This window comes from Vicugna pacos, chromosome 13, assembly GCF_048564905.1.
Source record: "Vicugna pacos chromosome 13, VicPac4, whole genome shotgun sequence".
NCBI classification, from domain to species: Eukaryota; Metazoa; Chordata; class Mammalia; order Artiodactyla; family Camelidae; genus Vicugna; species Vicugna pacos.
In genome coordinates, this window is record NC_132999.1 from 29,614,566 (window position 1) to 29,631,699 (window position 17,134).

General features: G+C 37.8%; 2 protein-coding genes and 1 pseudogene across 2 annotated transcripts in view; 2 read left to right on the top strand and 1 right to left on the bottom strand.

Moving 5' to 3' along the window:
* Nucleotides 1-1,865, top strand: part of TUT4 (terminal uridylyl transferase 4) — a 132,622-nt gene extending 130,757 nt beyond the window's left edge. Inside the window, exon 32 of the mRNA XM_072974435.1 lies at nt 1,767-1,865. The gene's annotated coding sequence lies outside the window, so the exon portion shown is untranslated. The remainder of the gene's footprint in view (nt 1-1,766) is intronic.
* On the bottom strand, nt 337-17,090 carry PRPF38A (pre-mRNA processing factor 38A). Its single transcript, XM_006200490.4, has 10 exons — nt 16,776-17,090; nt 15,260-15,419; nt 13,556-13,677; nt 11,871-11,956; nt 6,996-7,106; nt 4,537-4,649; nt 2,068-2,094; nt 1,861-1,958; nt 1,330-1,378; nt 337-745 (listed from the first exon to the last, which is right to left on the bottom strand). Exons 1-10 carry the CDS (start codon nt 16,903-16,905, stop codon nt 703-705), a joined length of 939 nt encoding a protein of 312 aa, XP_006200552.1. The 5' UTR covers nt 16,906-17,090; the 3' UTR covers nt 337-702.
* Nucleotides 2,730-3,483, top strand: LOC102528998 (U2 small nuclear ribonucleoprotein B'' pseudogene; annotated as a pseudogene).
* Nucleotides 17,091-17,134: the final 44 nt, after the last annotated feature.

Below are 17,134 nucleotides of genomic sequence, written 5' to 3' on the forward strand. Positions count from 1 at the left end.
ATTAACCTATATAAATTTCCATAGGATCATCTGTGCTACATCACCTCACATACATATCTTGTGGTGTTGTCCAGCTTTTTTCATGAATATACATGTTGTCTTCACAGCTGGTGCATAAGCTCCTTCTGTTTATTAAGGCAAATGCTGTGTTTTCTCCCTGCTTTGAGCTTTTTACTAATCTTAGAATATAGAGCTGAGCATATGATAGGTAGGAAAAAAAAAGTTGGAGCTAATATATTTTACTGACTTGATTTTTTTTAACGTAACAGCAGCCACACAAATCTCAGGATTCTCAGAACAGTTCGAAGCAGAGTAAACCAAAACTTAAACCACAGAAAAATAGAAAATGAGTGTGTCAAATTTAATAACAAAAGGGTCACCAGGGGGTCACACCCTCCCCTTGTCATTCATACTCTCTACTCAAATCCATTCTACCCTCATAAATTTAAGTACAAGCAAGGTTGGTTGTACAAAGAGATCAGAAGCAGCCCTTGGGAAGCATTATCCCTCAAATGTTTACGATTCAAAAAGAGATACAAAACTCAGCACCTCTTTTCATTTAAAAAAAAAAACAAGTGAAGAAACTTGGTGGAAAAAAAATCTAAAATATTCTCATAGCTGCCTGGGGAGTAGGTCTTCATTCTTTCACATAGACAAATGCCTTCATCTCCACAGAAGGCCATCTGGACCAAACTGAGTCCATTACTCATTCCCTCTCCGGCTCTTCTTGTGGCTTTTCTTAGATCTGAAACGGCAACATATACAAATAACTAAAACAAACAACTGTTTGAGGAGCTGGGCAAGGACTTTTGAGGAAGACTGGGGTATGCGAACACTGATGGGAATGGAGATGATACCCAATATTCAGGAAATGTGCCAAAAGTTTTTATGTCTAAGAGCAACACTGAGTTAGGCATTAGTATCCAAAATTTACCATTGAGGAAATGATCTCTGACAGGTTAAGAATGCACCTAACAGTGTACAGCATATAGAGATTTTTAATGAAAGCTTATCAAATGAAAGTGACTTGTCCAATATTACTCAACTGTTAAGTGTTAAAATCTAGGACTGAACTCCAGATCTCCTGAGATTAAAGCTCATGCCCTTATCTAAAATTGCAGTCCTACAAGGAAAAACAAAATAACACAAAATATACATATATAATTTTAGTAATTCTCAGGGTAATAGCCCAAATTTGTTCTGTAGTAAAGAATTCCTAAATACTTTCATCAATACAAGAAAATTTCAGGTCCAATTTAGTTGTGATTGGGACTTCAATTTCTGAATAAAGAGTGAAATTTTTAAGTCAAAATAGAGGTAAATCCGTACCTTTCAGGAGACTTTGAGTGGCTCCTATGTCTGTGACTACGGTGATGACCTGGGGAAGAAAAGGCTATTGGATGAGTGAGAGTCTACCCTCCTATTCCTTCAGTGTCATTTGTACCTCCCCCAATCCCTTTCATTGGCCTAATACTTTTTTTGGCCCATGCTAGGGACACCTCTTGTAGATCCTCTCTTAACTGATGTGTGTGTGTGAGAGAGTGAGAGATGGGGAGAGGAGAACTGAGCCCACTTCATATGCATTCAGGGCTTTATGGCTACTTTCACAAACATCACATTGGGTATTTACCACTACTTTGTTAGGTCTTAATCCTATAATTTCAAACGAAAAAACAAGTGCATCATCCTATCAGGAAAGCTTGTAAGTGACAGTTAAGATGTGAACTCTAATTTTCAAATTCTATACCTACTTCCTTTTCTTCTAGGCAACGATAAAGTAAAGTACTCCCGTACTGCAGGAGGCTAACTGCTCCTATTACAGTTCTTTATTGAGACAACCAAAAGGCCCATATGCTATACCTGGAGACTTGGAGCGAGATCTGTGCCGTCTATCTCGGGACCTGCTGCGATGACGCCTTGGACTCTTGCTCCGATGCCTTTCTCGGCGAGGAGAGGGGCTGTGGAAATGACTGGTTAGACACCCATATCTATCTGACAATATAAGCACAACAATAGCACCCACCTTCCCAAATCCCTATCCTTCATCACAAGTCATTAAAGGCCTACCTTCTTCTTTTGGGAGACCGACTCCGCCTATATGGGAAGAAAAAAGAGGAAGAACAACCTTAGTAGGTACACTGGATACTATAAATTGCAAAAATTGTCCCAATTCTTCACCCATCTCTGTTGTTCATGTCCTTTATCATTTTTTTTATACCCTCTGACTCTTAAGTCTGAGATTGGCCATATGGCTTGCTTTGGCCAATGGGATATTTGTGCATGTGATGCAAGCAGATACTGGAAAGATGCTTGCATGGTTAGGCTTCTTTGCTCTTGTATTCTGCCACTACTTTCTTGAGAACATGCCTGACCTTGCCTAGAGTCTGACATACATAGAGATGAGTTGCTCAAGTCATCCTAGGTAGGGCCATCCTATACCAGCCAACAGACAGCTGACCGCAAAACAGGTAAGTGACAATAACTTATACTGAAAATAACTGCCAATCTAATCCTAGCTTAAATCACTGACCACATAATCTGATTTAAGTCAGACTGAGTATTTGGAGTGCTTCCCCAAAACAACCACTTATTTTTTAAGCTGTCATGTGAAATATTTTTTAAAAACAGAAAAAATTATGGCAATTAAAAACGTAAAGACAGTTCCCAGCTTCTGGCTGTTAGGAGATGCCATGGATGCTTCAGGCTGTTTGAACAGTATAACCTAAAACATGGATATCTGACCAAATCATACAATTTATATCAACAATATGAATGACAAAATTAAAAAAGAAGAATTGAAGAGATCCCTGTATGTTCTGTTTTCTCAGTTTGGCCATATATTAGAATATTGTAGCTTTAAAGACTGAAGATGAGGGGGCAAGCCTTTGTTATATTTAAGGAACTGGGCTCTTCCACAAATGTCTTGAGACAGTTACAGGGGTTTCCATTTTATGGCAAACCAATGCGAATCCAGTATGCAAAAACAGATTCCGATACAATATCTAAAAAGCATGGCACTTTTGCTAACAAAGAAAAGAAAAAAGCGAAAACTGTGGAACAGACTGCAGCAACCACCAACAAAAAGCCTGGTCAGGGAACACCAAATTCAGCTAATACCCAAGGAAATGCAACACCAAATCCTCAGGTTCCTGATTACCCTCCAAACTATATTGTATTCCTTAGTAACTTACCAGAAGAGACTAATGAGATGATGTTATCCATGTTGTTTAATCAGTTTCCTGGTTTCAAGGAAGTACGTTTAGTACCTGGGAGGCATAACATTGCTTTTGTTGAATTTGAAAATGATGGCCAGGCTGGAGCTGCCAGGGATGCTTTACAAGGGTTTAAGATCACACCATCCCATGCCATGAAGATCACTTATGCCAGGAAATAACAGTTGGGATAGTTGTCTTTAAAGGACTGGGTGTTATTTATAGTTTTCATTTTGATAACAGTTGCTCAGGCCATTTTAATAGTTGTGTGTGGAGCAGGGGGGAGTATATGTGAAATTTTTGTAAAAAATTTTAAAAAATTACCTAGTCTTTGTTTAGCCTTAGTGAACTATAAACTATGAAGGCCTTAATTTTGTACAATAAACTTTTATTTGTATTCTAAAAAAAAAAAAGTAAACAATTAGCCATATTAAGGATTCTTCTTGACTGCAAGTTGCCTGTAAAGAATCATGTGTACAGATTTAGAAGTGCTCATTATCTGCAACTTTTTAAAAGATTCAGTTATAGCTGCTTTTGAAGTGGTTTTCATTTTTATTTAAATTACTAATGGATCAAAGAACAACTGCTTATTTTTTCTCTTTGGTTTTATATTAATGATAACCCTGTTGGAATTTTTTTCTGAAGAAAATATTTTTATAATTCAGTAATTTAATGTGTTCTTTCCTTTCCATTACCCACCCCTGGCAGTGCTAGGGTATGTTTACCCTTAAAATAAATCCAACTCAAGATTTTTAATGTGTGTATAAATAAGTATTTTGGTGTGCTACAAAAAGCCTTCTCAAATTACCAGTAATTTTTTTTTTAAAGAATGAGTCAGTATTTGTTTAGTGCTCTCTAGGGAACATGTAGATGGAAGCTCAACTCTTAAGAAAGGGCTGGGAAGATGGGTTTATTTTTCCCACCTGTGAATATGTAAAACAAAAAACCATTATTTCTGAGGGACTTTTCACATCAGTGGCAGACAAATTTCCATGCTCAACTAAGAGCTGGAGCCATGTAAGCATCTTGGGAAAGTTAGGCCAGCTACTGGTGTGATGTACAGTTATATTTGTCTACAAATGGGGTGTTTATGGCAATTTAATACTAATCTCTTTATAAAGTTGAGTGAATATTCATCTTACCCCCCATCCCCCCAAAAAATATCACTGACCACAGACTGGTGAACTAATGTCTGCCACTAATGTTTTGTGGGTGGCTGTTGTGCAATAACTAATAGACTGGGCAAGCAAACTTCCCTTCCATGAAGTCCAAACACTAAAGTGCCTGAAGTCTGCCTAGAAGAGGCCAAAAACTAAGACCTTACCTTCTGGGAGACCGACTCCTACTTCTCCGGTAGCGCAGTGTGGGAGAACGACGGGGCTTGTCCAAGTCTCGGTAGCTTCTCCGGCGATGATCGGGTGATGGCACTCTCTCCAACTGGAGAAGAGATGGACTGGGTCAGTGATGAGCATGCGCTTATAGACAACCATCTAGGAACATGGTTTACACTCCCCTCCCCAACCTGTGATTTTAAAACACAGTAATTTGAATACATCCTGGGATAACCCTAAAGACAAAAAAACTACCAAATAAAAAAAAACTGTCACTAATAATCCGATTACTGTTCTAGTGCTGGCACCATTATTCTGGGACTGTGTGAGAGTAGTGAGAGATAAGTAAGTATGCTTATCTCCTAATAAATTGGATTTCCTATGTGAAAGAAAAAGAGATACGGACATAAGATCATTAAGATTAAGTACAAACTCATGGTGTACTTTCAGCTTGAAAAAACATTTCCCCTAGCCCTGTCAACTGTAAAGGCCTAGAAACACCAAGTCTGTAGCAGTGAGCCCAGACTGTGGTCTCTAAAAACCACATCCCGATAAACGAAACCAAGGGCTTTTTGGAAAAACAGCTAACTCCAGGTCTGGGGCAGAAGGTAACAAGACATGACTAGAACGTATCATCATATCAGAAAGCAAGGAGGCTGAGATGACTATGACTGTATCAAAAAGTCTTAACGAGTCAAGTTGAGAGACTCCCCATTAGCCAAAGATGAGACAATTTGAACATCAAAAAGGACAATAATGATCTGAAACACGCCAAATATGCTTAAATCCGTGACTTCACAATGTTACCAAGGGCAAAAGAGCTTTCATCCTTGGGAGGATACTGTACAATCAACTCATTTTAAAAACTGGTAAGAGAAATAATCAAATAATTTACCCATGAAAAACTAAATATTGATTTGGGAGGCTTCTCTTTATAGCAGTGGTACAGATAACAAATGATGAAGAAATAATTAGAATATCACCATTTTAAACCCTAATAGGTCTAGGTAAAAGATCATCAGTGGCTGCGAATATTACAAAAAAGAGACAACCATACTTTGCTCATCCTGGGGGAAGTACACGCCACTACCTATGAAGTAGTGTTGCTCCACTCTGAAGGGGATAAAAACCCCAAATCCAATAGGCCTCTAGACCTAAGAACTACTTTACAGGAACTACAAGGGACAAATGAATATGTTAAGTGACACCACAGGGAATACAGATTGTAAAAATCTGTATAAAATGATATGACCTGATATACTTAAAAACTGAAGGGGAAAAATGAAGAACAGATGAAACTGATAGACTACAAGATACTTTAAACATAAAAACCAATTACAATTTATGGGCCTTGTCTGGATATTAGTTAAGACTATTAAAAATGTAGAACACTGAATATGATGATATTAAGGAATCACTTGATTTGGGAGGGGGTGATGGTATCATGGTTATGCTTTAAAAAGCCTGTCTTTTCTGAAATATGGATGATATATGATGGCTGGGATCTGCTTCAAGATAACTGGGGGGCCCAACTGGGTAGAGATGTAGATAGAGGAAACAAAACAGCTAAGTTGATCACTACTGAAGCGGGGTGATGGGTAGAGGGAGGCTCGTTCTCTCCACTTAGGTATGTGATTAAATTTTCCATTTAAAAGAAAAAAAGAATGTCTACTTTTGGCTCACTCACCACAGAAGAGCACCCCTGCCTCACCTGGCTTTCAATTCAAGGATGGTTTGTGCTTCATTAATCAATCACCAGCTATACTTCCATCTGCACTGTCTCAGTATCTATAAGCCAGCATTTCTTATATTTCCCTCAGCCTTTTTCTACACATACTGCTTCTTATAATTTTAATCACAAATGTTTTAGATCCTGTTTTTTAACTTACCCATATGCATTTCCACATTGTATACTTTTCATAACATTTTCAGTGGCTACCTAATAGTCTGTTGAATTGATATACCTGACTGCTCCCTGACAGCCTGCTTGTTTTCAACTTTCCAGCATTATAACTAATAGTGAAAGAACATGACCATGCAGTAGGCATTTTTGCCCCCTAAATTAGACTGACTCCTTAGGATATGCTCAATTATGAACAGTATTATTTTTGTCCCAAGTACTTATTTTAATACCTACCATTTATTAGGCAATTACAATGTTCCAATACTATGCTAAGGGCTTTATGTATATCATTTCATTTAATACTCATAATAGTCCTATGAGGAATGTATCATAATCCTTGCTTTACAGAAGAGAAAATGGGTATTGTGTAATTTGCACAAGATTACACCACTAGTAAATAGCAGAGCTGAGATAGGAATCAAGTCCATACTCTTAAAGACTAACTCTTATATTTTTTGGCTAAAAAAGTTAAAGTTGAAAACAAAAAGAGACCATTTCTATTCCCTATAACTATCCCTCCTTCACCCCTTAAGCTCCCAGGTGTCTGACCTTCTCATCCTCTTCTTCCTCGTCTTCACTGGATTCCACATCATCCATGTCCTCTTCTAGAGCACTGACCCGAGGCTCCAGTTGCTCAGCTTCCTCCAGCACATAGCGTTTCTACAGAGAACATGAGAGTTAGGGGACCACGCTACCTCCACTTTGTCTGAAGCCCCAACACTGAGCTTCTGGATTGACAGAAAAGCTATGGAGCAACAGCTGAGGCAATTTCATTTCAGAGACATCCAAGACAGTTCAAGATTTTCTTAAGGAGTTTTGCACACCTAGAATAAGTTCTCCTGTAAACAGATAAATACAAAGCTGATGAGAACATCTTCATTTTCTGTTGCCTCTATTCTCTGTGACCTTACACTGTAAGGTCACTGGAATATCAATCAGTGTAGGTGTAGCCTCAAATAAAAATGGGCTTCACAAACAAGGGCCAGTAAGCTCAAGACTGTGTTGCCTGGTATTTCTGCCAGGAGAGGCTCAGACCAGAGTCTACTCCAAGAGATCCACTGAAGTTCAGCCCAGTTTGGGAGTGGTCTACAGTCATGCATTCTGAACAAGGCTCAGGATATAAACAAAACAATCCGTCTCCTGATTCCACTTTCTTCTGAGATGTGGCTTAGCAGTGCTTACTGATCAATAAGGGCCTGAAAGGCAAAAGTGAGTTCAAAACTGACAAATGGACTGGCTGGGTTGTAAGACCCCTTACCATTTTTTTGTGGACATAAAGACATAAAATATGAAGACATAAAGATTGTTGGATAGCCCTAGAATAAATAGTAACATGTATATGCTATTTTGCTCTCACTCATCCCTAACAAAATTCTATAAAGATTATGAGAAATGACACAAAGATACCACTCAGTGAAGTCAGTCCCTTGAAAAAGGGCTCCTTGGAAAGGATCACCACAGACTGGGACCTAGGACTGCATCAGATAGGGCATCTGAATCCCTAATGTGACTAAAGTCAATGTATTAATTCATAGTATTTGTGTCTGATAAAATCAGAATTCATTCCAGAGCAGCTCCTGGCCAATGCCAGGGCACATCAGGTGCTAAACTGATGATCTTTGGGTTGCTTATTAAGAATAGAAATCAAAGCAAAAGGTAGTCTTAAGGGTCACTTCATCCAGGACATAGAGAAGCCCACACCTGAACACACCTCTTGGTGATATGATAACATAAATCAGTCATGTTTCATTTTCTTTCTCCTCGTGAAGCTTGTTTTGTGGTCATTCATTCTATACTCCAGGCACTGCAGGCAGACTACCTTATTTGCATTAATAATGATTGTTTAGAGATTACTAGGCTTTGGAGTCCTTAACTACAACCTGATTGTACTTCAAAGTATTCCATTTCTTGTGGTATTTCTAAAAATAACAGCAGGTAAAGATAAAAAGTTTGAGAATTGGCCCCTGAAAGTTGGTTTTCAGATTTGAAATCTCATTTTCTTCACTATAGAGTCTACAGTAGCCAATATGGAAAAGGGGAGATAATTTTCAGGATTATTTCATAAGATTTTCTGTAACTGAATCACTATGAAAGAGTTGGTTTGACAACATACAGAATGGGAGAAAACTTTTGCAAAAGATGAAACTGACAAAGGCTTGATCTCCACAATATATAAGCAGCTCATATGACTTAATAAGAAAAAAAAAGCAACCCAATCCAAAAATGGGCAGAAGACCTAAACAAGCAATTCTCCAAGGAAGACATACAAATGATCAATAGGCATATGAAAAAATGCTGAATATCACTAGTTATCAGAGAAATGCAAATCAAAACTACAATGAGGTATCACCTCACACCAGTCAGAATGGCCATCATTCAAAAGTCCACAAATGACAAATGCTGGAGAGGTTGTAGAGAAAAGGGAACCCTCCTACACTGCTGGTGGGAATGCAATTTGGTGCAGCCATTGTGGAAAACAATATGGAGATTCCTCAAAAGACTAGGAATAGACATACCATATGAACAAGAAATCCCGCTCCTGGGCATATATCCAGAAGGAACCCTACTTCAAAAAGACACCTGCACCCCAATGTTCATAGCAGCGCTATTTACAATAGCCAAGACATGGAAACAGCCTAAATGTCCATTGACAGATGACTGGATAAAGAAGATGTGGTATATTTATACAATGGAATACTATTCAGCCATAAAAACGATAACATAATGCTATTTGCAGCAACATGGATGTTCCTGGAGAATGTCATTCTAAATGAGGTAAGCCAGAAAGAGAAAGAAAAATACCATATGAGATCGCTCATATGTGGAATTTGAAAAAAAAAATGAAAGAAAGGAAAAGACAAATGAACATAAACACAAAACAGAAACAGACTCATAGACATAGAATACAAACTTGTGGTTGCCAGGGGGCAGGGGGGTGGTAAGGGACAGACTGGGAGTTCAAAATTTGTAGATACTGACAGGCATATGTAGAATAGATAAACAAGATTACACTGTATAGCACAGGGAAATATATACAAGATCTTGTGGTAGCTCACAGTGAAAAAGAATGCAACAATGTATATATGTATGTTCATGTATAACTGAAAAATAGTGCTCTACACTGGAAATTGACACAACACTGTAAACGGACTATAACTCAATAAAAATAAACAAATAGATTTAAAAAAAAAAGAAGAGTTGGTTCACTGCATTTAAGTGTGAGCACTTATCTACCAACTACCTTCATCCAGCAGATGTGCTGCCTCTAGCAAATTTATCTCACCCATTTATCATATATCTGCAATCCATTCTACTGTTTACTTTGAAGTTTTTCAAATCCCTCTGATCTGTTTTTTATTGTGGTGAAATTCACATAATATTCCAATTATTCATTGCTAGTATATAGAAATATAACTGATTTTTGTAGATTGACCTTGTACCCCAGAATTCTGCATAAACAGATGAATGAGTAAACAAATTGTGGTATATCCATACAATGGAATACTATTCAGCAATAAATGAAATTTAAAAATTATTGATAAACATAACAACATGGATAAATTTCAAAGTGATTATGCAAAGTAAGAAAAGACAGACCAAAAAAGGCATGTACTGCATTAATTCCAAAATGCAAACTAATCTATTGTGACAGATTGAGTATCAGTGGTTGCTTAGGGGTAAGAGAGAGAAGTGGGAGGGAGAGATTATACCAAAGGAAAGGAGGAAACTTTTGGGGGTGATAGATATAGTCATTATACTTGATTGTGTTGATAGTTGCAACCCAGAAACTTAGGTCTCCTAATTCTCTGTTCAGCCAGCTCTCCATGATATATCATTCCCCTTCTCTTTAGGGTACCTACTATATCTGTTTTCTCTTTGTATTTTACAATCATACTCTGTAAAACTCATTCTTTTTTTTTAAAATTTTTTTTGGTGGGGGGAGGTAATTAGGTTTATTTATTTTATTTATTTTCAGAAGAGGTACGGGGGGGATTGAAGCCAGGACCTCAACTGCTTGAGCTATACCCTTCCCTCTTGTAAAACTCATTCTTGAAAAGTACTTCATGGACAATCATTTTTCAATATGAATGGCAGGTAGGATGATAAAGGTGATATTTAAGGTAGGTCAGTCTCCCACTCCTGACTTTCCTTTTATCTGTTTTACATCTTGGGTTTTTATATGAAGATCAATTTGAAAAAAAGCTGCTCAAAAAGCTTAAAAACCCACTCTAGCTACAATCTCCTTAATATAACATTTTCAACAACAAAGTTTTCTTGTGTTAATAACTCACTTTTAAAGCTCTCCCCACAAACACTTTATCTGTTTTTCTCTCACTCCCAATGTCCTATGTTTTTCATAGACACAAAGACTGCTTATTTAGAGGACCCTAAGAAAAAACAAACAACCCAATTAAAAAACAGGCAGAAGACCTGAATAGATGTCTCTCCAAAGAGGACATGCAGATATCTGGCCAACAGGCACATGAAAAGGTGCTCAACACTGCTAACCATCAGGGAAATGCAAATCAAAACCACCATGAGGTATCACCTCACACCTGTCAGAATGGCCATCATCAAAAAGAACACAAATTACAGATATTGGCGAGGATGTGAAGAAAGGGGAACCCTCGTACCCTGCTGGTGGGAATGTAACCTAGTGCAGCCACTCTGGAAAATAGTATGGAGGTTTCTCAAAAACTAAAAATAGAACTACCATGTGACACAGCAATTCCACTCCTGGGTATATATCTGAAAAAACTCAAAACACCGATTTGAAAAGATACGTCCACCTCAATGTTCATAGTGGCATTATTTACAATTGCCAAGACATGGAAGCAACCTAAGTGTCCATCAACAGGTGAATGGATACAATGGAATGTTACTCAGTCATAAAAGGAAAAAAAAAATTTTTTTTTAATTTGCCATTTACAACAACATGGATCGACTTGGAGGGCATTATGCTAAGTCAAGTAAGTCAGACAGAGAAAGACAAATACTACATGATATCATATAAGGAATCTAAAAAATAAGACAAAGGAGAGAATATAACAAAAAAAAGAAGCAGACTCACAGGTATAGAGAACAAACTAGTGGTTACCACTGGGACGACGGAAGGGGGGCAATATAGGTGTAGAGAATTAAGAGGTATAAATTAACCATGTATAAAATAAGCTACAAAGATATATTGTACAACCAGCAAATACAGCCAAATTTTGTAATAACTATAAATGGAGTATAAATTTTAAAAATTGTGAATCACCATATTGTATACTTGTAACATATCATACATCAGCTCATTCTTAAAAGGTGCTTTTTCAATAAAAAGAGGATCCTGAGATCCATGGTGTTTTATTGTGTAAAGAGATCTCTGCACACATTTTACTGTGTACTGTGTATTGTATACGTATGACCTTTATCTCTCACCTGTAGCCGGGGCAGAATGATATCACAGACTCTCTCACTATGAAGTAGTTCATCAATAAATTCATCTACATGCATCAGTTCAAACTCTGAAAGAAAAACCATAAGCTCAAGCAACTTGGAAATAAATGCAAAGAGCCAAAAAGTAAAAGAACTGTAAGACTTTATATATGAGATATCTAAGAGAGTACCTGATATACAAAGCATGAATTCTCTGCAGCTTCCCTTTGTTTGCACATTCACTAATAAAAGCTACTATGGTGTGGCAATTACACCGAAGGGACTACTGTCAAACCCGGGCTCAAACTACAACCCTTCATAGCCCTGTCATCACCACCATCTTCATTCATTCACCTCCCCTTTATTGAGGCCATTTATGTGCCATGGGTCTTTTAGGTGCTGAGGATAAAGGGATGAATGAAGCGGTCCAAGAAGCAGGAGAGACAAACACAAAAGCAAGCACAAATAGTCCTGAGTTGTAAAGGGGTCACATCTTGAATAAAACAAAACTCAAGTGCAATTTTTCATGTGAACCCACTAAGTTTCTAAATATAGAATATGTAACTTTTTCTTTTCCCCCACATAGGTCAGCAAACTTTTTTTAACTGAAGTATCACTGACTCACAATATTATATTAGTTCCAGGTGTACAACATAGTGATTTGGTATTTTAAAAAATCATGTACCTTTTATGGTAAGTGAAGCAATAGCTTTTCAGAGTTTCTATGGTAAACATTCCCTTAGTTCAGTGGTTCTCAGTAACCACCCATCCTGCAATTATGCTATTGGCCTTTAGTGGGTAGAAGCCAGGGATGCTGTTCAACATCCTACAGTGCACTGGACAGTTCCCCACAACTAAGAACTATCTGGCCCCAACTGTCACTAGGTTGAAAAACCGTATCTTAGTTTAATATAATATAGTCATAAATAAGTAATTTCATGATGTCCATAACCCTCTTATTCACCAAGTTATTTCTAGTACATAGCACGTTACCTGGCATGACATTGGCACTTAATATGTATTTATTCAACGAATGAATAAGTTAATAAAAGTTTAAAGAATAAAATCAAATTCTTAACCCTCTACTGCTTAATGTTATATGTAGAGGGGAAAGGCAAACGTTACTAATCTTTTACTATGATACTAAGTAAGAAAAAGTTTTGATTGCAGTCCTTGAATCCCATGTTACCACAAAATGTGTCTCTTTGTAAAATATGGAGCTGCCCCTCCTGGATATACTTATTATTTTTCAGAGGGATTCCTATATAGTATGAGCACACTCAGTCTGTTTATTTTAGGGTGAATTACAGTCCTAGAGAAGCCAGTAGAAAGAACTGTGAAGGTGTTTAACATATGGAAAACTAACTTTGGGAGGTTTGGGGAATGATTTTATGGAGAAGGTCATTTGGGAGCTAGATCTTATGGGAGGGAGCATATGATGCAAGGCAGGGGTCAACATAAGATGCATCTGGAAAGAGAGGCAGATGGGCAGACTTGGTGAGGTTGACAGGAAGCTAGCAGTCTAATGGAGTAATCCCCAGAAGGGAGATGGAGGACCTGAATGAAGACAGTAACAATATGGATTAAGAGGAGCACTTCCAATGTATGTGACAGTGTGAGGCTCACGATACTGGGGAAATAAAAACTGGCTCAGGGATGAAGGTCCAGACACTTGACACCATACTCACCCCCATTTCGGTTCTGGCTCTTGATTTTTCGATAGTCGTTGTACAGAGGCTCCAAGTACTTGTAGCAATCAATTGCAGTGCCTGTCAACCTCATGTAAAGCGCTCCCAACATGCGGACATACCTGACAGATAGGTGACAGAGAAACAACAGCCCATCTTAAAAAGTTCCTGAGTTTTACCACTGGCTTTTCTCATGGCAGTAGTGGATAAACAAGGTCTTCATTCTCCTTGGCAGATGAGAAAGCTACACTTTTAGAGGAAGCATGGGGCAGCAGAAAGACAGCTAAAATACGGAAATCTGAGTTCAAGTTCCCATTCTACCACTTACTGGCTGTGTTTACTTGGGACATGCTGCTCAGCTTTCAGAGTCTGTCCCATTATATCATCAGCAAAACTAAGAACTTACTTACCTCATGAAATTATTGTAAGAATCAAATGAGATACTGAATTTAACAACACAAAGTATAAGACTTATTTATTAAAAATATAACAATTAATTCACATAGACATGAATATTTAAATTGTTGCTAGGAAGCAGAATATTGGTTACGGAAAAAAGTCAAAGTCATCTGGGTTCAAATTCTGATTCCATTATTGAGTAACTCTGTAACACTGGGCAAGTTACTTGCTTTCTCAATCCTTGTAAAATGGGAATGATAGTACTTAAATTGATGTCTTGGTGTATTAAGTAAGAAATGTATGTAAAGTGCTAAGCACAGCATACAGCACATAGTTAAGTGCCTAAGAAAAGTTAGCTATTTTCTAGCCATTAATATTACAGGATTCCTTTCTTTTCCCTTTCTCCTATATCCCAACTACCCACCCAAATCTCCACTTGGATAACTAGTAGGCATTTGAAACTTAATAATTTCTTTATATGACAAACAGAATAGAGTGGCAAAGAATATGGACTGAAGCCAGCTTTACCACTTACCAGCTGTCTGACCTTGGGGAAATCAATCGCTCCGTGCCTAAGTTTCCTCTCCTATATAATGAGGATAATAACTTTGCAAGGTTGTTGTAAAGGTTAGTATGTGTGTCTCTCATCCTTGTCTGTGAGCTCCTTGAGAATGGATAATAAAATAAGAGCAGCTGACATTTTGGGAGTGTTTACCATGCAATAGGCTCTGTGTTGTGAGATTTACAGCACTATCTTTCTTAATCCTCACATCTATCCTGAGTTGGCGCTATTGCTGTTTCAATTTTACAGGTAAAGAAAGTAAAACTTAGAAAATTAAGTAACTTCTCCAAGGTCACAGGTAATTAGTAACAGGGTCTGGACATGAGCCTACATTTAACACCAAAGTTTCTCTCTGCTTTACCAAAGTTTACTTCTTTACTTTAAAGTTTACAAACTTTACCAAAGTTTCTCTTTCTTCACACACAGAAAACTATGTGTTTTCTTCATCCTTAAGCATTCAGTGCTACCAACATATTAGACATTCACTTCTGCTTAATATATATTCAGTGAGTTTGTGAAATACTCTTCTGTGGGGGAAGTTACCAAGACTGATAATGTAAAGGAAAAGATAGATACAATCAGAACAGACAAAATACAAACTCAAGAGCTCAAGAGCAAAATCCTAGAGTGGAACTATGCAGAAATAAGATACACTGTTTTCACTTCTCTTAACCAAAGCCAAATTCTAGAATTTGAAGCTTTTATACTAGCTAGTCAGCATTTCACATCAACATTTAACTCACTTGAAATCTTCATTTTTGATAAACTCTACAATGATATCCTTCTCAGGTTGAATCTGAAGCATCTTCAAGGTCAAACACAGAAAGGGAGTTGGCTTTATGTTGCCACCATAGACACCACCCACAAACCTTAACTCCATGGCTTTATCGACAACAAGTTCAGCTAAAAAACAAAAACAAAAACAGAGTGGCATCTCAGACATATTAGAACTAAGCTTTTCCAAGTCGAAGTGTAAAGAAGTTAGTTCAAGGTTTGATGCTCCTGAATACTCATCATTTTAATATCAGGACAACTATATAATAATAATAACAACAACAACAACAACAACAATAACAACAACAATAACAGCAGCAGCAGCAGGAGCAGCAGTAGCTAACATACACTGAAAGGTTATTATATGCCAGGTACTCTGCTAAGCATTTTGTATTATCTCATTTAATCTTCACAACAAGCCATGAGGTAAGTTCTAGTGCTGCCCTTGTTTAGATCTAAGGAAAATGAGGATTAAGAAAGGTTAAGTGACTTGCTCAAGGTTCATAGCCAGAAAGGAGCAGAACCTAGACTTTAATCCAAGCAGTCTAACCATCATGTTAGGGGAAAAACTGCCAGACTAGGAGTTAAAAGAAACAAAACAGTAACAACAAACAACTCCTCAATAAGCTACATAACCTTGAGCAAACTTCATCTAGAAATGGCAAAGATAATCTTCCAATGTTTTTTATCAAAAATCAATCACTAGCTATGTGAACTAGGGCAAATCACTTCACTTCTCTTTGACCCTGTCCGTTCAAATCTGAATAACAAAGGCTTTTATTTAAATAAAGGTTTCTGTTTAAATATTTAATTAAATATTATTGAAAATAATAAAGGGCTATAATGAGAATCAAATAAGACACTACAAATAAATGCTAATATTTACCTGACATACAGCAAATAATAAATGTTAGATACTGTTAATGGGAAATCACTTTATAAATGAGATTTCTTCAAGTTCCTTTAGGATAAACGCTATATTAAGTCATTCAACATTACAGTTGGCAACTTATACTTAAGTGCCAAGTACCATAGACAGAGGTAGAGGGATAAAGAAGAGGGACAGCATTACTATTGTCATGGAATTCACAGTCTGGCAAGGGAGAAAACATTTTTAAAAACTGGAAGTGTAATGAGTAGTTGAAAGATGCAGAATACAATGAAAATAGGTGACAAGGAATGTAACCTAGTGTTGAGGGAAAACAATGGTCATGAGCTCACTTTTGGAATCTACCAAATTATCATTAAACATGGAATGACTCAAAAGAACCGAACTGTGACACCCTTCAGAATAAGATCCTATCAGATCCATCTGTGTCCCCAAAGCCCAACACAAGACTAGGCACAGAGTAGGCGCTCAGATTTTTCTGAATGACTAACCGATTCCCCTCCAGTCTCACCCCCTAGGGGCCGATCCCACCGGCGCTGTCAGAACTGGGTTACAAGACCGCAGGGGTTGGGGAGGACTGGCGCCCTCTTGCTCACCCGTAAGGCCAAAGCACTCCTCTTTCCAATACTTGGACTCGTAAATTCGAGTCCGAATGATCTTCTCCACCAGATATTGAGGGTTGGTGCCGTGGATGCTATGCGCATCCTTTACCGTACGGTTCGCCATTTTAGAACGCCTTCAGTTCTATTTCCGTCGGGTCCTTTAGTACGTCACATCCAGGTTGAAAAAAAACAACCACCCTAGGGGAACAGAGAAAAATCGAAGGAAGTGTCGCTAAATAGCTTAGGCGACCATCTTGAAACCGGAACGTTTTAGCGACAGGAACTTCCGCGAAAGGCGTCGCAGACCGAATCAACGATGGCCGCTGCACGTTGGCGGACGTGACGTTATGCGT